A 25,540-nucleotide genomic window follows, 5' to 3' on the forward strand; every position below is an offset into this window, starting at 1 on the left:
TGTGTCCTTCTCTCCCCCAGCACTTCCTTGAATGGTCAGGCAAGAGGATAAATGGTGACTCCAGAACAAGGAATAATGATAGGAACATTTCCTTACTCCACATAAAGCTTCTTCCTACGTGTCCTACATCCCTAGGCTCCACCTGTGGTTTTTCAACATCCGTCTATCCTGACACTCTCTCCTGTCCGTGGGAAGTAACTGAAGTGTGAGGGCAGGTTGACTTCAGTGCCATTTCAAATAAGGGAAGTTCATGGCTATCTTCCCTAGAGACAGCAGGACTGTGAAGGGGTGATGGCCATTTTAATCAAGTAGAACCTGTAGTTTTAATGCTGGTAAATTGTACTGCTGCTAAGTGTAATAAATCAGAGAGCCTTCAGCACCTGGCCACTCACCTTGAGAGGAGCAGCTATATTGTATGGATTTATCAGCACATCTGGGAGAGTGGGGAGGAGGAGGGGAAGGGGCAAACCTGCTTTAGTCAGCTCACTTGGGTGAGACTTGGAGCCATTTAGGTTGAGAGTCTAAACGCCTGTGGAACAGTGAAGTGAGGTAGATGCCTCCAAGGTGATGAGAAATACTTCACTCAGGCTTCTGAGACTTAGTGAGTTCAATACTTCACTTAGAGTCAAAGGGATACTTGGGGTGAGATGCATGAACAATTGCGCAGTTGTGCTTGTATGGCTGCTTAACACTCTCCTGGGTTTTGACTGCTCATCTGAGCATGGCTCCATTGCCAAGGACAGCCAGAACACCTGTCTCTGCTCCAAACCCACCTGGGTTTCTGCCATTGGCTTTCTCTGGACTCAGCTCCCATAGCTGACTCTGCAGGCTCTCAGCTCCTGATCCTCTCCCAGGTCCTACCAGGAGGGATGCAGGACACTTGTGGAAGCTGCAGCTTCATCATGAGATTGCCAAAACAAGGTTGGCTCTGGGGTCTACTAGCCCATGTAGAGCTGGCAGAAATGTCCTGTCAGTGCGTCAGACCCACCTTGCCATGAAGCTTTGCCCACCGAGTGAAGAACATGTGCTTGCAAAGCCGTGAGGGACTCCCACAGGTCCTCTTCCCTGTTGTGGCATTGATAACCTCCAGGTCGGCGTTCCCCAAAATCCAGTTCACACTGAAACTGGGAGATTTTCCAGGCTGCCGAGCATCAGCATGGCTAACCCCTGGCAGGAGAGAAGGACACCAGTAACATCCAGCGCTCAAAACCTTTAGAGGCTGCTAACATGTGGTGTGTCATTGTGGCACATGAGACATCCTTGAGCGAACATGCTGGCATTGTGCACTGCATGTGCTGTTTTCACCATCAGTTAAATGTTACAAGGCTGACTTCCTTAGAGTGACATAATTTAGAAATTCCTATAGATCTTTTTCCACATTGCAGGCAAACCTTTCGTTAGCTTAAGGAAAGGTGTTAGATTGTAGTATGTGCTATTGACAGCAGTGTGATGGTTGCTGAGTGAAATCTTTCAGAAAAGCTTTAATGGGATAGCTGTTTTTTAAAAGGAAAAAGCAGGAAAGTTGCTTTTGCCGTGAGTTCCTCCTGGTGAGCTTTCCACAGTTCAGCATATTTATCTGTGTGGTTATGTGAAGTCTAGATCACAGGGGGTATAAACAGGGGATAAGAAAATACAAAACATACATTTCATCATCACAGATTGATTCTTAGATCCAAGTTAATATTCACATTGTAGACATCACAGACCTACACAGAAAACTCTTGCTCCTCACCTTGTGTCTGCCTGCAGGTTTCCTACCCTGTATGGGTGCAACAATCTCTTCAAGAGCTAGTTAGTGTCTTAATGACAATATTTTGGACATATTTAAGTGGAATGCATTTTATATAATTTTAGACAGCTACCATGATGATGTTTTTGATCAACTGGGGCGACTGAATGACCTCTGTGTCATTCACATGGCCAGTTTTGGACAACTGAATCACATATTGGAGTCCACTGCCTACATGGGTGAGATCTCCTTTGGCTCTAAATGCAGATAGGGCTGCAAGGTCAGGTGTGGGTGTGTACATGAGACAGAGTTATTTTTAATCATGTGAATTCCTGACTTTTCTTAACCATTTAGTGTAGCTCAACCTTTCCGTGACTCCTGTCACTTTCTCATTTCTTATACCTTATACCAGGGAAGGATTAGTGTTTGCAAGGAAATAAGAGGAATAAAGAAAGTGGCTGTTTTATTTTCCAGCACAGGATAAATTCAACCAAATGCCTTGCCCTGTTCATTAGTGCTTTTGGGAGCAAGGAATCAATACTGGGAGCTTCCAAGGTTGGAAAAAACAGAGTGACCTGAAGCAGTTTGAATATTCTGGAAAACGTGGGCACTGGATGATGTGTCTGTATCCAGCGGGTGAATCCCTCTCTACTAATTTGCTGTGTGGGCCACTTGCCTGCAAACCTGGACAACAAGAGCCACTGTGATGAGCAGGCAGGTGGGCACCATGCTGGTGGGCAGCTGGCACAGTCATACTGGCACGGGCCAGCACCAGGACTGGATCTTTGTTTTGAAACGGCAGCTCCCACTGGAGCCACTGCCTGCAGCTTCTCCAGCAACAGCTCACAGTTTGCACAGCTTGATGGGACTTGCTTTCATTGCTCTTGGGTGGAGGGCAACAGAGAAAGGTCCTTTGCCTTTTCTGCTAAAGGGTTTCAAAGAACTTTGTCAGAGAGTGAGAAGTACTGATATGGGCTGCTTAGAGAGGAGGAGATTAAAGAAGAGAGATCAAAGCCCCTCCTTTCCAAAGTGCCCTTTCTCACTCAGGGATCTCATTTTCATAACGGATGCACACCATGAGCATCTGCTGAACTCAGGCAGAATGGGACGAGATGGGACCTGGTGGGAATGCAGCGTCCGTCACCGTGTAACCATGCCAAGCTTGGTAAGCCCTAGAGAGAGACCGTGGGAGAAGTGGATTGCTGTGCAGGGTCCATTGTGTCAGGGACACTGCCTCTGTGTGCAGCTTCTTCCTCCTGCCTCTCAGCATCATGGGAAGCAGTGTCAGTGAGGGACATGCTCCCTCTCTCCTCCTGTCCCCTCTTCCCCTCTGCCTTGGGAGGGAGCTACAAGAGCCAGATGGAACTGAGCATGCACACAGAGAGAGAGGTGGCCACTGAAGGGAAAAACTTGTGTGGCACAACCACTTTGTATTGGTGGCAAAGCTGGAATTGCAGAAATCATCTCAGCCACTGGAACTGAACTCGCTACTGTGTGTAGAAGAGAATTACAGCTAAGTCGCAACCTCACTCAGGATTTGTAAACACATTCATGTTGCATTAATACCTCTTTCAATTCCCCCACCCCAAGATAACAGATCAGTCTGCATCTAAAACTACAGTTCACCTAGGCAACAGGATATAAACTGAGCCCTTGAAAATCAGATAGCTCTCTGGTACTTATTGAAATGCCTCTATACAGAACAAGATGCAAACAGATCAAAATTGGCTGTTTGACACTATGCACCACCCTCTGTCGAGATAGAACCCAAAAGCTTAGGGAACCGAGTGCCAAAAGATATGATAGCCAACACCCTGCCATGTAAAGTTGCCACAGGCCACTAAAGCAATAGTAATGCTATGAAAACACTGACCAGAGGAAAAGAAGGAAAGTCTGCATGGAGGACAGAGCAGGCTGTGGGTGCCTATTGGTGGGGAGTGTATGCCCCTAACCAGCCTGGGACCTCTGCTCTTGGTGGACCTCTGTGACACCTGGGAGCTTCCCCCAATGCCTGGAACACGCTCCATGCTGGTTTGGCTTTCATGCTTTCTTTTCCCAGCTATCATATATAAGTACATGTATTTAAGTAAATAGAAGATATTTTCACATCATTTTCCAAATACAAGAGGCTTTAAAGAAAACACCATGAGACTCATGACAGATGCAAATATAGAGCCTAGATATATTCTCTGATTGTTTTTTATCCTTTACACTTAACACTATTTTCACGTTTTTCTTTTCATAAATAGTTGTTCTGATTTTATTTGAAAGGTAACACCCAAATAATCTAGATCATTTTCTCTCCTTTATGTAAAACATCCTCCTTAAAATCAACACTACAGAGTACAATAGGAGACCATAGAAACCGAAAGGAAAGGCCTTTGTACAAATAATATAAACATAAATATTGTGGTATATGAACTGAAATCTGTCCTTATTCTCCCCTCTCTCCCAGCAAAGTCTCATGCCTTTTCAGGATACCATTTAGAATGGTCTTAATCTTAAAAGAAAAGGAAATAAAAATGACACAGGGCTTTTCTTTCTTCAAAAAAATACACCAAGAGTAATCCCAGTGAATGAGTGAATTTCCATCTGGCTGGGACTGGTGTAAATGAAAAGCTTCACTGATTATTATTCTGTAGGGCCAAGGAGTTATCTCAGGATATCTCATCCCACACCGTGACTTTCTTCTCCACTGAAATATTTGTGCTACTATGATCAAATGAAAAAATTGACATCCTTATAATTGAAGGAGTCCTGCAATTTGAAATCCCTGGCTAGTCTGATCCCTGAGAGGAGTGTGGGAGGTGGAGTTTTCTGGCTGAGGTTGCTGAGGTTTGGTCTCTAATGCATTTGGTTTGGCTTTTGCTAGGTGCCCATCTCCTTAGTCACTGGATATACTGTCAGCACAGTTTTCCAGGTAGGAGAAATGCAGCACAAGCCTCAGCAATGTAAATTTTAAGCAGTATTGGATCCCCAGAATTTATGGGGGAGGGAAGATTACAAATAATGGCTTCAGAGACAAAAACAATGTAGACAGAGAGAGACAGATTCCTCCCACCGCTTCTCCTGGGCTGAAGAAAGCCCACAAATACAACTGAAAGCAGAGCGAAAGCTTTTCCAAACAGAAGTCTCTGGGAGGGAGGAAGCCAGCCATGCAGATATTTAAAGTGACACAAGAGCCCTCTGATACATTTCCAATTCCCTTGAAATCTTTGGCAATGACTCTTGGGCATAAATGCACACTTGGGCCAAGTATGAGCCATTACTTTTACCTCTCAAGGCCAACCCATAAAAGCAATAGCTGTTCTGTCATTAAATCCCTTATTGTATTTTCAGTCCTCCAACAGTTGAAGTGGGTTTCCCTGTATATCCTGCAGATACAGTGAAAGTGGGTGTGATTTTGACCTTAATGTATGGGTGGACTTATAATGAGTTAGGGCTGGCACAGGATGAGAACAACCTCCCCAGTGGGAGCTGCAGAGGCTTCTGGTGAACAGGTGTGTTGCCAAAACAACAGCCAGGTTTGGGAAATGGGGAGATTTTTCCTGACCAGCTGTGATTCCTTTCCTCCCTCCTACATTGTGGCATGGGAAGGAAGAAGGGGCTGAGTCATGCCCATGCTGAACAAGGGCAGGAGGGACGGGAGGGGGCATGGGGTGGAGGAGTGTGAAGCAGAGTTTCCTGCATACTTCCATTGCACAGTCTTTGACTAGCTGCACTGAAGAGTTAAAAAATCGAGATAAGCTGTTCAAAAGGATAAGCTTTTTGACCTATTCACTTCATAACATGTACATGCACATTACACTTACAAGATATACTAAACCACACAGAACCTGAGAATTTCCCCAGTGGCTAAACTATCACTTCTGCCTCAGCCAAACTAATTTTGTCACAAGAACACATTAAAAAAAAAATAAATAAAAGAACATGAAATAGATAAGGGATAAAATAGCACTCTCCTGACTGAGGAACCTAGAGGACTTTGAAAGGCAATGGTGTATGCTACTAAAGCATCCTGACCTCGCATCTCTGTAACCCTGACATCTCAGGGAAACCTTCTGAAAAAAAATTATAAGAGTCTAAAAGTCATATAAGGATCTAATTCTGTGCAGAACTGGTGGTCCTTAGCACTCACATGCCTTGTGAGAATCTGAAAGCATTAGAGATGGTGGGATTTTACTGGCATGAGGCCAGACAGCTGCTGCCTGGATAGTGGTTAAGGAACCATGAGGCAGGGATATGGAATAGAAAGGACTGGAGACCTGGGTTAGGGATGGGGGCTGGGAAGGAGAAGTGGTGGCAGAGAGAGTAGCCCAAAAGATAGTATGATCACATGACAGGCAGCAGCCTTGTCAGATGGCAACAATGCACCGCAGAGGTCTGCTGAGCAGGCAGGGTCTCCTGCATGAATGAACAGCCCTTTTCTCATGGCCATCTGCTCCAAACATGATGGCTAGTAAACGGTGAAGAAGTGGGTGCTCTGAGTAAGGGGTATGGATGGCAGGGCTGCATGCACAGAGCCAGAGATGTGAGTGCTGATTCTTGTGACTCCAAACATATTCATGCTCACGGGGTGATGAGAGAGTGGTACAGGAAAGAGTTAAAATTTACAGAAAACTTCTTCACTAGTTTTTAGACGTTTTTCACTTAGTCATACACTTTTTTTCCACTTTGAGCAGTCTTTGTACAGTGTTAGTTTTCCTAGTCAGCTTATGTCCACTACTGGTCCTTTTTGTGCTCACTGTGTGTGAAAAAGGAACAGGATTTAAATGCATCAGTTTCTTCATTCCACAAATTCATACTCTTCAGGAAAAAAAAAAAAAAAAAAGGCGGCATGGGCTAATGGTTTACTTACAAACGAGTAAACTTTCCTGTTGGTGAGTGGCACCATTAGTGATGGGAGAGGGGATCATTTGTCTTGCAGGCAGGTGTTTGCTTACCACTGAGAAGCAGCTGATTGCGCCGGTATGAAGTTGGCAGCTGACCAATGTCTTCTATTCTATGGCTCATTACCCGGGAAAGGTGACCAGTGTGATAGAGGCTTCCCACAATGATGCTGTGCAAGTACATGGGTTCAATGAAGAAGCTGAGGAGAGCACCTTGGAGCCCAAGGATGTTCCATCTGGAAAATAAATTCAGGAGCAATAAAACACACAGGTGGAGGAATAGCCACAAGAGAGCTGCCCTGGGAAAAACAACAAAGGCCAGCACATGGGCTGAAGGGATGAGGGATGAAACCATTCCCACCCTTGTCTATTACGCATGAAGCACTGAACTGTTGGATTATTATACACCCATGGACTGATTCCCCCTCTATGATCATTTTAAATTACTGCAATGCCACTGACTTAAGGCGTGTATTTTTGTCTTGTGTTATTGCAAACAGAGGCCTCTTGTTGAGAGCTATTATTTATAAAAGTATTTTCTGTTTGATGGAAGTTCATTTAGCATGTCTTTAGCAAAATTTTAATTTTTTTCCTGCATCTATAATTTTCTACTTGCAGTGGTAGAGCTAAAATGAGTGCTTTTGTTATTCTACCTTTATTTATCTTTTGTCATACATTAGTACCATCCCCTAGTCATACAGCCAAGATAGCACGTGCCTTAGGTGGCCAAAATTCCCACAAAATGTTTGTGAATAATTTTTGAAAGCCTCACGTGCTGACTTTTCCTTGCACAAATGTTCATGCAGATATGAATACATTGATAAGAATCAAATACTGTTCCTGAACAGAAAAAATTAGTTACACTTTCAGGCTACCAATAATATAACCATTAGTTTGACCTACTCTACAGTGTTTTGAATGATAGATATGTCACTCTGTTGCTGTCTTAAAGGTGCAACAGAGTAATGATGGAAATCTTGGGGCCTTCAATCTGTTACTGACTGTGAGTTCCATACTACTGATGTTGGATTAGTTGCCAGAACTGTTCTGTATTTTAATAGGCTATGACTTTTTACATCAAGCTAGGCACAAATATTACAGGATGCTTGCTCTAAACTCTTCAGGGGACAGGTAATTGGTTAAGAAGTCAAAAAACTAAAAAGGAGAAAGAAGTCATGATGCAGTTATCTTGGCAAACTTATTTAGCTCAGCCCATCTAACAATAAATTGTTCCCCACCACACAAACACTAACATGCTCTCTTACACTTGGATAATATTTTTATATGTCAAATGCTGTCAATTTAAATAGTTTTGAGTTCAGAAGTTCAAACTGAAAACGCTTCAGAAAATGTAGTTTTAGAGAGTGTATTTTGGCTCATTAAAAGCCAAAACACTGGCAACATTTGGAACTCCATAGCTGACTGAAGAAGGTAAGAGGTGTCTGCTATTTAAGGCAACATCCAGTGGCTGCCATGCTAAATAATGTGTTTAAAGCACAATCTCCATCAGCAGCAAGCATTATGTTAGCTAATTTCTTACATCATTGTTCTTTTCATTAATTAACATTTCTCAACCGTTAGTGCAATTATTGCAGTGCCTCCGTGCTGTATGTCTCTTTTCATGATTAATAAGGAGTCATTATATTTCCCTTTCCTGAAGCAGTCAATTAACACGGAATACTTTCCATTAATTACTGAATGTTTAAAACCAGCATGCTGTACCTGGAGAGCAATCTGCTCTAGGAACCTGCGACACCAATTGCTTTAAAAAGTTCTCTTTAAATTTTATTCCAAAAACACAAGCAATTTAGCCGGCTGTATTAATTTGCCTCTGAAGCAGGCTGTGAATGAGAAACATCTTTTAATCTCATGCAAGAAAAGGCAGCCATCTGGCTGCTGAGGATTTCAGAGTCAGACTCTCCCTGTCTCCCTCTGTAAATGCAGGTCATTAAAGTAATGTGTTCATCTACATAAAACTCAAATGGAATATAAAAGGTAATATTTATATACAAACAATTTAGTCCCACAATTTAAACAGTCATTGGTTTTATGAAACATTTACTTTAGTCGATCAGATTTGCATAACTTCATTTTGGGGAAAAAAAAAATGTGGTCATTCCTGCAAATAACATCACTTTTAAAGGAAAGAACTAGCTGCCTCTTTGAGTAAATATCTTATCATGATGCAAAATTAATAATGCAAGCTTAAGAAGTAGAGTTGAGTTCAGCTAACAGTACTATGCCTCTGACCAGCTTCTAAGGCAAGTAAAAAAATTAGACAGTGATATTTTTGTCCAGATGGAAACTTGTAAGATATCAATGTTTTTTCAACATTTGATATTTCCTTAAAGAAATCACTTGTATATTTGATTGAAGGAGAGAAAAAGGCAGCTAAACAGAAAAACAACATATGTTCAACAATATTTGAATTTTAGCAATATGCACATCACAAGAAATCAACTGAACTTTATTTACCGAAATAGGGGATTGTGTTCAGATCATAAATTGCAAAGTAATAATGATTATTTAATTTAAATTCTTTGCAAGGAATCTGCCTTTTCTTTAGAAATATTTCTTTGCCTAATTCTGAACATGTTCATCCTAGTGTAAAAAGGTATTAGGATGTCAATGGAATTACATTACTGGAAATCATAGTATAAACATGATCAGGTCATCTCCTATGTATTAAAAGCATTTCATAAACAGTAATTAATTCTTACAATGCTGTTGTGAGGTAAAACCCCATTTTTATACACCCCAGGGAACCAAGGCAGAAAGGTAGTATTATTTGCTGAAGTCTGCTGCTTTATTTGGAGGCAGAGCTAGAGTTCACATCTTCTGGATACAATAGTTGTTTCTCAAGGCAATCCCATTTTTCCCACCCCAAAAGAAGACCCAGGCAGGTGTAGTGGGCAATGAAACTTATATATCAGCCGTGGTGGGTTCTGACTGAAGTAGGTATAAGACAAATTGGATGGAGGGGACAGACAAAAAAACGAGGGAGAAGAAACATAACAAGTAATCTGTGCCTGATGGGTAGAAGGCAGTGTGAAAACAGACTGTCCCAGAATCAGACAGCACCCTGTGGTAGGAAGGACAGAGAAATCAGAAAAGGTGCTGACACTGCGAAGGCAGTATTCAGTGGGGACGGCTTGCTGGGTCTTCTTGAGCAATACTAAAGCTGCTGTCCACTGGGGTGGTGGTGGTGAAATGGGAGGAGGTTCATGGCACTGCCACCTGTATGCTGGCCACTTCTGGTTCAACACAGCACTGTTTTAGCAGCATCCATTCAGAGAAGAGGGATGAAAAAGCAGAGAAGGAACTTTGCTTTCGAAAAAGTCCAGCCCAGGTTCAGCAAAGTGTTTGCCTGGTTGTTTCTTTCTGGAAAGCAGCTCTGAGCACATGCATGAGTCCCACTTAGTCAGCACAAGTCCAAAGAGGAGTCCTGTTCTGAGCTGGTCAAAACAAGACCTTTGCACTGCTAATCTTGTCCTTCAGAGCACATTAAAAAGCACATTAACGATGGGGGAAATTTTCAGTTACTCATTCTGCTTCTGTTCTGTGGATAAAAAGACCTACCCTGGAGGGGAGCCAGTTCAGTATTTTGCATAAACAATAGATTTAGCTGACAAATATTTGGGGGAAGGTCTTTTATTCTGTGTATTCATCCCTTGACCAACACACATGGCTGATGTACTGACTCGGTCCCTTCATATCTGAACATCTATGGGATTGTTTGTAGGTAGATGAGAGGGAAAGATCTGTCTGATCACCAGTGTAACTATCAATAAGGATGTTAATTTCTGAAGGAGCTATTTCTCTGTAGCCTAATTTAGGTCCATGAAAGTAGCTGTGTTCCCATCTGTAACAAAGTGCTCTCCTCAAATGTGGCTTTTCAAAATAAAATTATTATTCAGTGCAATGCAGTGTTACATTTTGGGTCCTCAATATATCAAAGTGACTTTTCTCGCTATGAGGAAATATGCTAGATCATTCTGAATTTTCCTAATTGTGCAAGATTTTAAGGGCTGTTTTCAAGGGCATGCATCTCTCTAATAACTTATATTCTGTGTGCTTCGTAATAACCCTTCCAATAAAGTGAAAATCAACTCACTGCTCCCTTAGTCACAGATCTTATTTAAAAAACCCAAAATCTTCAGCAAGCAGGATCAATAAAACCAAATGTCTTCCCTTTCTCTTAAATATGGGAGCTTTTGGTGCTAAATGGAAGGAAGGTATACCCTTCCTTTTGTTCAAACAGCAGATATTACTTCACTGTTTACAAAGACAAAATCCTGCGTCCAGTTCTCAATATAGATAATCCTTGAATAAATATATTTTTGCCTGTTTGTCAATCACAGAAATGCCAGTGACGAGCTGGCAGGCATTCCCAGAGCAGGCAGCCTTTTTTTAATTAGATGCCATGTTCCCCCGGCTCTGGATGCAGGATGGGCTGAGAGCAAGACCACACAGAGTCCCCACACAGCTCCCATGCTCCTGGAAGCCTGGAGCCACGAGCAAGGTGTGTGGGGAAATGTGTCCCCAAGGCATAACTGCATCACAGCCTCCACACCTGCATGCTGTAGCATCATCTCAACCATGCAGGTTGGCTATGGCCCCTCCCTGGCACTGACTGAAATATGGATGATAAAAATATTGAGGAAGGGGCTTGAGGGCAAACTCTCAGGGGTGCAAAGTGCTGCAGCCTCATGCAGGTCTGCGTGTGGCTCCTCTGTCATCGCTGAGATGTGGTGTGACACCTGAGGCCCCTTCGCTGAGTATTTCCAGCACTGGTTTGCACATAGCGTTACTCAAAGCTGAATGCTGACATGCTCCTGCCCTTGGCCTTGAACCCCTTCAAAACTGAGATGTGGAGAAATTTATGTGATGATTCAAAACATCTCAGGGAACTGTGTCTACCTGCCATTGAAGCTCAGTGAGACTGAAGTGTCTCCTCGGGACCTTTGGAAACCTCACCCCTTAAAAATCTGCTGATGAATTTCAAAGCTTATTTTGTTAAGGCTTTTTATAAAAGACACTCTTCTTTTTGGTCATTATTAAGACCTTTAAGTCTTACCTGCTTGATGTGTTGTTAACCTCCTGTACCACACTTTCTATTACCAATATTTCCAGCTATGCTTCACACAATATAAATTGTTATTCATGGTGGCCTGTGCTCAGCAGAACACCTGTGGTGTTCCTATTTATATGACCATTTAGCTATTATTGGTTTGGAAACTGGAACTAGTGCATTAGTTTTTGATCTGTATTTTAACAGTAGGTGGTTTATATATGTTTTCTGGAACATACCTTGTGGTGAAAGATTGAAATTGAAATCTCAGTCACACAGAAAGGGCTTAAGAGAGAGAATTACAAATCATGTGCACAAATCATCTCTAACTGAAGATCTGGCTGTGTTAATTGATTTTCATTTACATTAATATGCAGCCTTTGAAGTAGCTTTTCTTAAGAGTTACCTTGTCAGGCTCAGTCTTCTGTTAACAATGGCTCTGGTCGACAAGCTAACACTAAAATAGATCTAAGAATGCCAATTTCTAAGACTGACTTTGAGTCTTGCATTTTTATATGCTACATTTAGATACAGCTTAATGTGCTCAACTCATCTTGTAAAATGTTACTTCAGACTCCCACTGCTAAATCCTGAAACAGTGCCTTAAGACTACATTACCTTGCAATACTCGGAACATATTCTCAATAAAGATTCTTCCCTATTCTCTAGCTTGTGAGCCTAAGTAATCCACAAACGTTAGCCATGGAACAAGAATAGTCTGTCAACGCTGTAATGTAAAATTTGGAGTTCCTTTGTTACTGTTTGTGTCATTTTACAGGTGAGGTAGAATTTAGATGTTCAGGGATTTATTTAACCTCTGGGTTTAATGTCACTGTTTTTGTGAAGTACGAGGAAGTGGATGACCATTAACCTGGTGGCAAGAAAATACATAGTCTTTTAAAGGTGACCTTTTGAGAAGCAGTAGTAAGAAAACAATATTAAGGCCAGAGCTTACAAAATGAACACTGAATTCTGGCTTTTATTTGATGTATAAAGACAGTGGTTGTGAGGATTCTTCCCTTCAAATCCTGGACCCTGCAAAGTACGTTCCACAGGCCTACAGCCTGCAAGGGGACTTGTGAAAGAGGACAAGTGCCACAGCTCATGCATTTACACGTAAGTCTCTATACTACCATAGCGTGTAGATGCAAGTTCGATGCACAGAAAGGTGGCATCTCTCTGAAGTAATTACATCAGCTAGATATCCAGTGAGTGTGAACATGCTCTACCCTGACCATGGCTTAAGGTCTCCAGTCCCCTTGCTAAGGTCTGCCAAGGAAGAGGGTCCTGGGGAAGAGCCATGCACTGCAGAACTCAGCCTCTAATGGGACACCGAGATAAGAACGAATTTTAAAAATAAATCTTAGTGTTGAGTGCTTGGACCAGGATCCTCAAAATAATTTGCATATGCATGGTAGCAGCAGTAACGTGGCAACACAGGACCTGGGAATGCCTGTTTATGTTAAGGGTCTGCTGTGCTGTGGAGCACTGTGGTGGCCTCCTCCACGTGCTCCCAGCACTATTGCAATTCTCTGCCAAGCCATGGGCAATGGCAGTTGCAATAATTAAACCTATGCATCTATTCAGAGGGGAATGCACTGCTATTTTGCATTGGTTGATGCTGGGAGAAATAATTTCTCCAGTTTCTCTGCATGGAAGAAGAAGGGACGCAGAAGTTGGTGAGGAGATGTATAATCTTGCGGAGTTCAGAGCACAGAACAAGAAACTTTATACAGAAGGGAGGTATGTGTTGTCAAACTGAAGGCATGGTGGGCCTAGAGAATGAGCTATGGTGGAAAAAGACTGGCCTGAAACTCAGACAGTATTTCCATGAATCAGAGGATGAAGTTTATGGAAGGTTTCCATACTCTGTTGCAGACTCTGAATTTCCCCTACAGGTCTATCCAGTGGAGTGATGGACTTCGGTAAGAGAAGTGCACAGTTCTTTAACATTTTGTCCAGTCTTTCATACTTCCTCTACTGTAGGACTAAGGAGTAGTGACATCTGGAAATTCTTATTTATATATGTATACATTTTCTTGTGCAAATTATCACCTGCAAATCCGGCATACACATACAGGCTCTGTGTGCTGTGGGAAGCCAACAGTGTTGTGCAGGGGAGAGGAGAGGCTGGGCTGGCTGTATGCAGCTGGAGACCATGTCACTGATGGGCACACAAAGAGAGCCAGTGTCTCTGAGGCTCCAGGGTGCCAAGGGGGTGCTACATGTCACCCCTGCAGCTCATAGGAACCTGAGCACCTCTCAGTCCTTAGTGGTGTGAACATTTCTGAAGGTCTGAGACAGAATTTCATGCTGAACCTTCCTAATGTTTTGTTATTGCATTTAGATCCTCAGCAGCGGAACTCTAGAGATATCCTTGTTTTTTACCTAAATGTATGTGCTTGTGTGTGTGTGTATGCCTGTGTATGTATGTGTGTACATGTCAGTTTTCCTTAAAACATTTGTCTGCTCCCAAGCGGCAACAGCAGAGACTTCCACCATCAGCAGCATTAACCTTGCACTGACCTTCTAATAAGCAAAGGTATGAGCTACCTCTGTGTCCAGCATTAGTGTGAGAAAGGGAGATGAAAAAAGATTTAATTTGGCCAATGTTATGAATTGGTTTGCTGTCACAAAAAGCTTCTTTTAGGGCTGTGATGTCTGTGTTGACATATAGGTCTTAATATAGGTTGCTATTAGCATCAAGAAAATGTTAAATGACATAAATTTTTCTCCAAACAGCTGATCAGTTTCAGAATTAATTTGCTCATGATATTGCTGCTTTTTCACAAGTGTATACAGTATACACTACGGAGGAAAATGAAGGTTGAAATCTTAGGTTTTAGTGTAGCTAATGAATTTTGGGTCTAAAGAACATAGTTTAATCCTAAAATCTATGGCACCAAGAGGCTGAACTCACTTTAGCTACACTGTGAGACTCACAGAAGTTGTGAATGTAAAAGCTAACACTCAGGGTGTGTTATTTGGGGATTCACAGAGCCCAAACTTTAAATTTGAACATATAAATGCATAGGTTTTTAAAGCCAGAAGGAACCACCAAGATGTAGTCTGACCTCCTTTATAATGCAGTCACAGAATTTCACCGCATAATTCCCTGCCTGAGCCAAATAACATGAGTATTCATGCCAGAAGTATTTGTGCTTTAATTCAGTAAGGGAATAGGTGTGATACCAGGCTGTTTATCCTGCAGTCTCAACACAGTCACAGAGCCCAAATAATGCATACTAAGCATCAAATCCTCTCAAACTTGTGGTGATAGTAATAAAAATTGCTAAATGCCTTTGAATAACAAATAAATCTGATTAAACCACTCTCTGCTTATGGCTATCCTGTGAGCAAGAAAGAACATAAATCGTTAGATACATGATTTATAGAATATTATTCACTTTTCTGAGTAACTCTCTCCATTCTTGGGTCTTTGATATTCTGATAGCAATGTCCTTTTCAGATAATGCAAAATGATGTATATTTTAGCAGCTACTGGCTAGGTTCTCAAGAGAAAACATTCTCTAATAGCCCAGTGCTCCTGAGGGGCTTTTACAAGCAATAACATCCGAAATATACAAGCCAGATTTTTGTCAAATTTTCCTTATACAAACATGAATTTCAGCTTCAGAGGTCTTTTTTCTCATTGCAAGACAAGTCCAGATGACATGCAACCAGATTCCTGCATTCCGCAGACATTTGAAGAGTCAACTGTCTACATGGTAGAGCAAATATTTGGAGCCTGAAGTGTGGCATAGAAACCACATACTGATCTCTTCATGGGAGTAGGAGTGGGGAAAGGGCCCTCACACAGCAGTCTCCTTGTCCACAGAACTCCTTTCCTGCCTGTACTGTACTGGCGAAGAAGGCAGAAAAAAGCCCTATATGTGCTAAAACAAAGGTCAGGTGAAGAAACCTTTGATTTCTCCCCTTTAAAGGTGAGGATAATAAGGATAAAAATTGATCATTGATCATAGATCATATTTAATGTGGTAAACTGAAATTTGAGATAAAGTTTCTTGAAGGTACCATATCCAAGCCTCTTCTCATGACTCTTTGCCAAGCTCTACATAAAATGTATAGCAGCTAAAAATCTCCAGTAATGTTATCACTGGTGGCCAGCCTTGCAGGTACTGCTTATTTTCTGACATGCAAGAGAAACTTTTTTAAACATTTCCCGTGTTATTGGTGCTTTGTTTTCACTCATGCAGTGGTTCCCAGCTAGAACTTGTGAACCAACTCAAGTTATGGCACAAACACATGTATTTAGGAGCCTGGTGGAAATAAAATTGCAGAACCAAGTCTCACAATGTGACTGTGAGAGAGATAGGAAGGGAAAGGTGTGACCTCCATGTGTAGCCAGGGTTGTGAATATCTCTAGACAGCCTTGGGCATTCTCTTCATGGCGATCTCCCCAGCACTATCTGTACGGCCTTTCTTGGTTTCCCTTGTGGAAGGGTATTTTTTACATTCAACTCCGTGCTCTCCGCTTCATTAACTTTGAAATTTTCTCCTCAAAATACCTGTTTGGGCCTCTCTTGTCTTGTTTCCATCCTTTCTAGTTACTGCAGCTGCCCACACCAGACCAACAAACAACCTCTTCTAAGATAATTTCCCATCTTCATCCTTTACCTTTATTAGAAATGACCATTCCCTCTTCCTTGTAATCTTCACCAACTCCTGAATCTCTGTGATTTCTTGATCTTTTCATCTGTTAATTCAGCGGTTGTTCCACCCATTTTCCCTGTACCAGAGCTCTTAACCTGACCAAGGAGCCCACAGTGCTTGGAAGTATCCCAACTTCTGAAGCATTTTTATTGCCACAACGCCTACCACCATTCCTACAAATGCTGCTTTTCCCAACTCTTTTCTCAGCCTCTTTTTAAACTGTCTCTGACAGGTGAGAGTAAACATTTGCTGTTCAAAGCAGGGAATAATGATTGCTGTTTTTGTTTTTTTTTTTTTTTTTTTTGTCTAGGAAAATCCCATGTCCGTTTGAGTTACAGTGCAAATAAACAATAAAAATTGCAGTAATTCATACAGTATTGCAATAATATCAAAGATGAGAGATGCAATTTTTTTTTTTCTTTTTTCTCATGGAAAAACTTTGTGGTAGATTCTTTCTTTTCTTCACAGACTTTAATGCTGTTTAGGTATGTGGCAACAAGGAAGGGACTCACTGAAAGTGCTTAGCAGATGTTCTTGGAGAAAACCCAACTTCTGAGACTGTGCATTACAGTCAACATCCTCCTCAATAGCAAATTTAATAATGTTTCCAAAGCTGATGTTTAATTCACTGGCTAATGACATTTGAAACTACAGAGAGTACAATATATCCATTTTCAAGCTTAAATTTGTTTAGTTTTTTGAGTCCATATGAGTCTGAATTTGGAAAAGCCAACTGCTTCTAAAAACAGTGTAGGAGATCCACTGAAAACAGTTTCGGTTTTCTGTTATCTCTTTATGAATAAATGAAAACATTATAGCAGAAGTTGCTCTTTATCCTTCATGCAAACACAACAGTTGTGATGATTACACTTAGCAGAGGGTGGATTTCATGAGTCTGTTAGTATTTCCATTTGCTGGTTCAGTCATACATTTTTCTGCCAAAATGGCAGTCTTTGCTAAGCCTACAGACTAATTTAACTTCAGTAGGTCATCCAGTTAAAGCTAAGAGCAGCATTTATGCATTTGCATTAAACAAAAGCTTTATGCTTTTTTGAAAGATTATGTTTATATTGGCCTTTAATAATTGGGCCAAATTCTCAGTTTATGCAATTTAACTGAGTTCTTCCAGCAGAGAATTTGATCATAACATTTACATTTTTATAGCTATAATGTAACGTATGTTACATGTAAGCTGCATCTATAGCTAATACACAAAATATATATGTAATTATGGGCATAAGTATATGTATGTATAGATATATACTAATAGTATAATAAATATGCATCCAAGTGCACACACTTTGCTTTCAGTTTGTGATAGCCATCATTTGCTATTAGTTAACGCCCTAAATTGGGAATGGTGAATGTGTTTACATTTTAGGTGCCACCATGAAATAATTATGAAATATTTATTATATGGCAATTATTCTACATAAATATATGTTGTATTTGCAGGACAGAGCAGAGAGTCACCGATGGGGCTGTGACGTGAAAGTTCTGCAATGACATTCAAACAGTAAAAATATTCCTAGCAGCCTTTAGGGCACTTTATCCAATAGGGTGTAGATGAGCTAAGTTTATCTGCATGATGGTTGGTTTGCAAGTTTTGGGGTAAATGATCCAATAAGAGCAGAATGAATGTATTTTATTTGTACACTGAAATTCTATTGGCAAAAATGCTGCAAACACAGTTTATATTTTTGTCACACTGTAAAAAGCAACTAACTACCCATGGAGAATTTTGGAAAATGTCCTATTTACATTCCATCCAATGTATATGGTCTGTTTTTGCATGCAGAGGAGGTCTTTGTTTCCACGGGGTTTGTCAGCACCTGCTAGTTATTCCCACCAGTGGCCATAGTCCTCTGTGGCACCAAACTTCATTTCCACATGCAAAGCGTTCTGTCATGTATATACATCAGGTACCTGGCGATTTTGTCTGTACAGGACATGGTGATGAGCTGCTCTCCCAGCAATACGCCATCCCACGTCTGAGCTGTGTTATGACACCGGACAGGTATGGTTCCTTCTCCAGACTCAATCTTTGTTCGGAGGTGCCCACGGTATTTTCTCACTATGTGCTTGCTGCTGTTCACTGGGAAAAACAAACACAAGAATGGCAATAATTAAATGCTTTTAGAAAGAACCTGAGAGGTGATGTTGATGCCATAGCTTGCATTTGCAGAACCACCTGTGGAGGTCCTTTAAATTGGATGCAAAATTAGATGAGATTATACCCCAAGAAAGCAGCACAGTGGCAAAGAGTATGTGCTCTCTAACATGGTTGTCTTTTCACATCAATCAAAACTTTCACACAGCACATGCTGAGCTCATGTTCCTGTTCCCACTCCCTTATATTTTTAAAAAGAACAGAGATTCTCTGTTTTTTAAAGAAGTAGTACAATTTCTTGGTTTTAACCCATGCTTATAGGATTGCTCTGTGTCAGGGGAATATTTGGAAAACCTTGGTTAAATGAGTGCCATCAAAGACTTACCTTTGTGATGCAGTTCCATCCAGTATTCTAGTGTGATATTCAGTGGCATTTTCTGAGTGATTTCAGAACAGAGGTTTTGGTTTGTTATCACAAAATTTCACTGAAAATTCTCAAAAGCTGAAGCTTTATACTCCAGATCAAAAGCAAATCAAAACTTGCTAGTTATCTGTTGCTTGCTTATATTCCCTCTATTGTTTCCTTGAAGTGAGGTACCCTCCTGCCTTGTGTCATATCTTTTATGCAATTGCCATCTGTCCCTTCAGTGATATTACATGTTTGAGTGCAAGTCAGCTGCCTTCGGGGTGGTGCAGGGCAAGCAGCTAACGCACTTGTCCTGCACTGCAGTGAACTTAACTGAGTCCTGCAGATATGCAGTAAGTGCAAAAGTGCAGAAGATAATGACATTTCTGAAGTACTTCACCTTCATTTGTATGAAAAGAGAATCACTCTTCCCCTCTTTCTACTGCTACTTTACCCCTGGGTATTTTGGTTGCAAAAGAACACCAAGGAACATCAAGGATATCCTCTGGGTCTTGCTCACTGTCTTACCCTCAGAGGGTTTCACTGAAGAACACCTCTGTGAAGCAGACCTTTCACAGTTTCCTTCTAGCCCAAAGGAAAGTAACAAAAGACAGTATGTGATGACCTTTGTTTTCAAGGAAGAGGAGCACTGCTTCTACAGGCATGAGGCTTTTGCCCATATTTCCTACGGTCCTGTGCATTTTCCCATGGCCTGCCCCTCAGCTGGATCAGAAGGCTTCTGCTTGTGAAGGTGATGATCCTCAGCCCTCAGCAGGTGATAGGACTGCCTGTGTTCCTGGCACTGAGTAACATCAGGGTGTCACTGGTTGCGGGGCTGATCGAACCTCTGGCCACAAGCTGTTGTCTCTGTGCACGCTCCCCAGTCGCCCACTCTCTCCCTCTGTCATTTTTTACTGTCTTTGCTTTGTATGACTGTTTTCTGTGCTGCGAGCTCTGGTGGAAGCAATTGATTGACTTTGGCTGCTGCCAATGGATGTTTTACAAAAAGGGAATGGGAAAATAAATCACTTCTGCCCATTGGGATTAGCAGAGGTAGCGAACACGTGTAGAACAGCAGAGTCAGCTGTGACCTGCCAGCAGACGGGCAGCTGAGCCCCCCCGTCCTGATCATTCCTTCGCTTCCTTCCTGCTTTTTTAAAATTTAAGATGGGGATGTGTGTGCCAGCAGCATGCTGGACCAGGTATCAATTGGATTGATTGGCCATGGCTGAAACCAATTCCCATCCAAAACCAGGCTCCATCATATCTGAAGTGCTTGCAAATACTGTAGGATTTGTTTGTGCTGCTTTGGGAACTGAGTTTGGGGGAGAGCAGTTGTTGCACTGTCATCCCCATCTTCAGCCATGTCCCACTGGAGGATGTGGGAGGTCCTTATGCTCATTTGTCACAGAGCACCTCCCAAACTGAGATGCTGCAGTAACCACCAGACTTAGTATTGTGGCTTCTCAAAATTCAGTTCTATGAGGGAAACTGGGAAGAGCCAATAGACAAACAAAAAATTCAATAAGCAAAAATTTCAGACTCTCAGAAATGTCTTAGATCCTGCTCCCCTCAAATTGCCAACACTGTTGGAAAAACATTTTCATGGCCATGTGTGCTGAGCTCATGTACATCCTTCTTACCTGGGATGCCTCCTGCAGTATCATTCAGAGGATGCTCTTTGAATAGGATTAGCTATCTGGGAACTGGTCAGTATTTTTTTTGGGACTCTGAGTGGAAATTAATTTTTTTAAAACTTCAAGCAGTGCTGAACAGCACTTTTTATTGTTAAACAACAGAGTCATGGGGAAGGTACCATGAAATTTGGACAACAAAAGTAGAAAGTGATCACTTCTGCTTAGCAAACACATCTCACTTAGCAACATCAAGAAATGCATTGAAAAAACACTTTGCCTTAGTCTGCACACACCGAGAACTGATGGCACGGCAGAACTAGACCTCTGCCAGGGAAGCAGTGAAGAGTGACTTAAGAGACTATTGCTGTTTCGGCTGGTAGGAAGTTTGACTTCAAGCAAATCAGTTCTATTTTCCTAAGCTTTCCCGCAGGTATAATGAAGATAATGATGCTTCCTTCTTCTGCAAATTCATTTAAAGGTACTGCTTGAAAACAATTTATGAAAAACAGATGCTATCCTTTCAATAAAGATCTACCACAGGACTCCACCTGCCAGAAATCCCCCAGGAAAAAATGAAGTTTTAGTGTTTCTTTCTCCATCATTTTTTTCTTTCGGAAGAATATTTTATCTTGCTACACCTTTCTCTCCTCATTTCCCATCTCTTTCTACATTCATCTTACTTTCTCAGCTCTTGATCTGACCCTCCCCTATATGTTTATTGGTCTTCTAGATTCTTTTTCAGGCAGTTCACCATGTTGATATGCCTACGTTTTGCATACATGCAAAGGAACATATAACTGCTAAGGAATTTCAGTGGCCGTATGACAAGATGAGCAGCCCATCATTTATGTGACTTTGATTTTACTGGGTAAATACTACCTAGTGAGGGGCAAAGCATCCCACAATGTGCTGACAGAGATAAGGAGCCGGTTCACATGAAGGAAAAGCAGCAGCCCTTCAAACAACTGCTGAGCACTTGGGGAGTTTAAAGCATAGGCCATCAATTTGGGGGGAGAGGGATCTGAAACATTTCTCTGAGTTTGTGGGGTTTGCTTATTTGATTTTTGGTTTATTTGATCTTCTCAGTTTCTCTCAGAACTGAAGGAATTACAAAGGCCAAAGTACACCACGTCTGGTTGTGATTATAGCATCTCAGTCCTGACCAGCTAGTACAAGAAACGGAATAATAAAGTTTTTAAAAGCATTTAGGAAGTGTGCGCAAGTGCACAGATCATCTCAGTTTCCAAATGCTCATATTAACTCAGTCCACGTGTCAAAATTTGCTCCCCGTAAGGCGCGCTCTACCCAGGGTGCAGCCAAGCAGACGGCATTAGCTGATAGGATTCAGGCAGCTGTGGCCAGTGTTCGCTCACCCTGGGATACACTTCCCCAGCACTGATAAGGGGTTTTAGCTGCTCAACTGCTATTAAATTCAACGGATAGGGTGTGACTAAAACCCTGTGCCATAGTGCCTGTCTCAGGCTGCTCATGTTACTGGGATAGCCAGCACACATGCTCCAAAAGATGATCTGTAGTGTTATACTAATAACCAAAAACTCTTTCAGATTGTCAATAATTAAATAAATCCATATCCATAATTGGAATGCACTTAGTTCTTTTTTAGCATGTCATTAAGTAGTGCAGTAAGATATAAATATATGAACAAAGAACAAGATGAGGCTCTGTGTGTTTTGCACTGAAGCTGCAGACAGACTCTAACACATAAGCTGCTTGCCGGCAGTAAAAAATGCAGTCCACTTGCTGGCACAGCCTGCTATGGATCATTTTAAAGCAGTCACAGAAATATATTTATTCATGCAACTTAAAGTCACAAACTACAGCCTACTGCTGTTCTGCTGTTCAGAATGATCAAAGCATTAGTGACTATGAGCATTCCTGATCTTTGCTGTGCTGGTTCTCCAACTGCTTAATCTCAAATAATTGCAGGGGAGAAAGCATCTGAGGATGCCACTTCAACCAGAACAAAATGTCAGTTCAAATTGGAATTGGAAAGGACAAATTTAAAAATCATTTGGAGTGGATTTATGATGCATGCTACACTCAGATGTGGAAATTGCTCCTGAGAATTCCTAAATAAAAAGGTGCTGGATTATTAATTATTGTATTACAAATTTACACAGGTGCCTTGTATTTAAAATCAGTGAAACCCGCTGATTTCAAGGCTCACCCCCTATTTTCATATTTTCTCCAGGACTGGTTCTGGCTCAAATGGTAATGAAAAAAGCCACTCCATATTTATTATTTAGTTGAGGAGTGAAGAGGAAATGGACGGTGATTAAACAGAATCACACGAGTAAGGCTCTGTCTGAAATTTTGCATGACTGCCTCGGAGGTTCATTTTCTATTTCCCTGCTTCAGTGGAGGCTGTTCTCTCCTCATGAAGGAAGAAATAAAACAGCCTCTCTTGCATTTTTTTTTTTTTCAGTGCTGGACCCTCCATTCATCAGCATGGTTTATAAAGTTTTCTTAGAGCAGTTTGAAACAAAGGGGTGGAAAGAGATGTGTTAACATCTGACCGCCTTTGTACTTTGATGGTTATTAGAGATGCACCTTTTTCAAGCAAATGCTGAATAAATGTACAATATTACTATTTCTGAAAGTGTTGAAGTGAGCATCATGGTATGCTGAATGCTTCATATGTGCCCACTTTTCTGGGGAGGGTGGCTGGTCAGATAAATCACTGCTGCATCATGCTTTAGTGACCATCAGAGATTGAGGCTAAAATGCAATAGGTCAGCTTTTGAAAGCAAGAAACTTTAGGGATATTCTGAAAGAAGTCTGGATTTAGGACAAAGAATAGGTCCCTTCACAATGTACAAAGCTGAATGATGACTTTTGAGGGTAGGAATCGTCACACTGAGGGCCTGGCAGGTAAAAGCAGTGGTCTTGTTTGATGGCCTAGGAGCTGGATCTTAGTGAGTGCAGGGATGCATCCTTCCCAGGAGGGAACACAAGCACCTGGCTTGGATGGGTTAAAAGTACATTGGGATGAATCTTTAAAGCCAAGATATGACTTTTAAATATAGTCTGTGAGGCCTACTGCATCTCAATGCAGCCCCAGGGGAGATCTGCTCATTCCCACGGCCATGTAGCACCTACCATGTTGTGGCAGAATTCAATTCGAATATGGGGTTGGGACCATGTAATTAAGCTCTATATACAAATATAAATACTGAATATTTACTTCATTTGAGAATCTTACAAAACTTGGGACACCTGTGATTTGTGGAACTGAAACTAACAGTTGAAATTTAACTTCTTTACCTTTTCCCTCTTTCCTGCATCTTTCCTTGCTGAAATCCTGGGTTTGGACAGCTATCAGGTATCCCATGACCTGATAAAAGATGTTACCTTCAGCATGTTATTCTTTCTCCTCATCATTAATCTTCAAATAACCTTTCTGAATCTTTCTACTTCCATATTTTTTCATCTGCCAATAGTTTCAAGTGATGCACAAACAAGGTGTGACAACAAAGGCAATTTGCCCATTTATAGCTCATCAATATGTGGCATTTAATCCATCTTTCATAAGAAGACTCAGTGATGGGAAAAACTTGAAGTTTGAATCCAAAAGAACAGAAAGAAAATGACTGCATTATTTGTCCTTATCTGTTTTAAGTACATATTAATTAAATTATGATTTTTGGTTTGAGCGGTGCAGTTAGACAGTAACTGTAGAAGGGTGTAGGAATGGTACCCCATGATAACAAAGCTCATGATTGTTTCAGTGAAAACTCTTCATTTTGGTCCATTAAAGCCTCCATATATTGTAACTGAGGGGCAAAATTTCATCTGTTCAGGTGACATAGCACTTTTACAGACTTTTTATTATTTTTTATAGACTATTATGAAATGTGTTGAATGTTTATCCTAGAGAAAGGTACTAGAAAGTCTTTATGAAACTAACTGCTAGAGTGGAGCATGGCACTCTAACATGTGAAACCCATTTTGCCATTGGATTAGCTTCTAAGTAAGCCTTGGTCTCTCAGCAAACTTTAACTCCTTGGGACAAAAAAAAAAAAAGTGAGAAACAGATCAAAATATGTACCCTACAAACTAGTTTTCTGTAATGTCTGTCTTTGAGGAACCCCTGGCATCAAAATGTGAGTAACTAGTTAAAATTTTCTTTAAAACAATTTGTTGGCAAAAAGTCATACACCATTTCCTCTGAGAGTTATAAATAAGGGTTCCAGGCAAAGAGGAATGAGCAGCACTGGGTCAGGCAAGGGGGAGATCCTTCATGCTACCTACAAACCCAGGCTGCAGACTCCAGCCTGCTCTGGAGTAGAAATGCATTAGTATGTTGAAGCTAAAAGCACAAGATTTATCAGTGGAATTAAGATTCTGTGCATGTGGCAATCAAGGAAAGTACAACTCAAACACTTCAAGATTATTATTTTTAATTACTAATTGCTCCTCTCATCTAAAATCAGATGTGCAACACTCTTGCTTTAGAAGTGCAGCTGCTCCCGCAGAGCAAAGTCTAGAGACCTGGCAAAGGGCTGCACTGGCACTGTGAACTCCATGACAGAGAAAACGTCTGCTTCTGAAGCCTTCATGAGACTATTCACCAAACACAGGGGCACATTAGCTGGTCTCCAACAAGGATCAGCTCTTCTTTGACAGTGTGGAGAGCTGTTGCTGGTGCCCAGGTCAGCGTCTGAGCAAAGTCAGGGCAGGGACTGGAGGCTGTGTGTGGAGAGTGAGATGCCACATCAGTCAGAGGCCAGTGGGGACCACTTGTTCACCTATGTCATAAGCTATGCATCACTGTATCTTCTTCCTTTTTTTCTTTTTCTTTAATGAAAAATGCTTTCTCTTAAAGCTAGGCTTTATCTTTTAAATATACTTTGTGTGAAAAATTGTCAGCATCACTGGAATTGCCCATTTGGTGACAATTCTCTCCCCTGCCATGTTTTAATCAAAAAGTTTACACAAAGGAAATGTGTTATTCATCATAACCCTCTTTCTTTTATCAACAAAACATGCTGTTATTCATGTGG

The 25,540-nt window shown here is 41.3% G+C and overlaps 1 protein-coding gene across 2 annotated transcripts in view; it reads right to left on the reverse strand.

Annotated features, from left to right (window-relative positions):
• ADARB2 (adenosine deaminase RNA specific B2 (inactive)) overlaps nucleotides 1–25,540 on the reverse strand; it is a 315,813-nt gene that overhangs the window by 5,353 nt on the left and 284,920 nt on the right. For both annotated transcript variants that reach the window (XM_074899956.1, XM_074899955.1), the window contains 3 exons: nucleotides 18,290–18,458; nucleotides 6,673–6,854; nucleotides 989–1,167 (listed from right to left, as the gene is read on the reverse strand). In XM_074899956.1, coding sequence (XP_074756057.1) covers nucleotides 989–1,167; nucleotides 6,673–6,854; nucleotides 18,290–18,458 — 530 coding nt within the window. The remainder of the gene's footprint in view (nucleotides 1–988; nucleotides 1,168–6,672; nucleotides 6,855–18,289; nucleotides 18,459–25,540) is intronic.

The sequence above is a fragment of the Athene noctua genome, chromosome 2, assembly GCF_965140245.1.
Source record: "Athene noctua chromosome 2, bAthNoc1.hap1.1, whole genome shotgun sequence".
Classification (NCBI taxonomy): domain Eukaryota; kingdom Metazoa; phylum Chordata; class Aves; order Strigiformes; family Strigidae; genus Athene; species Athene noctua.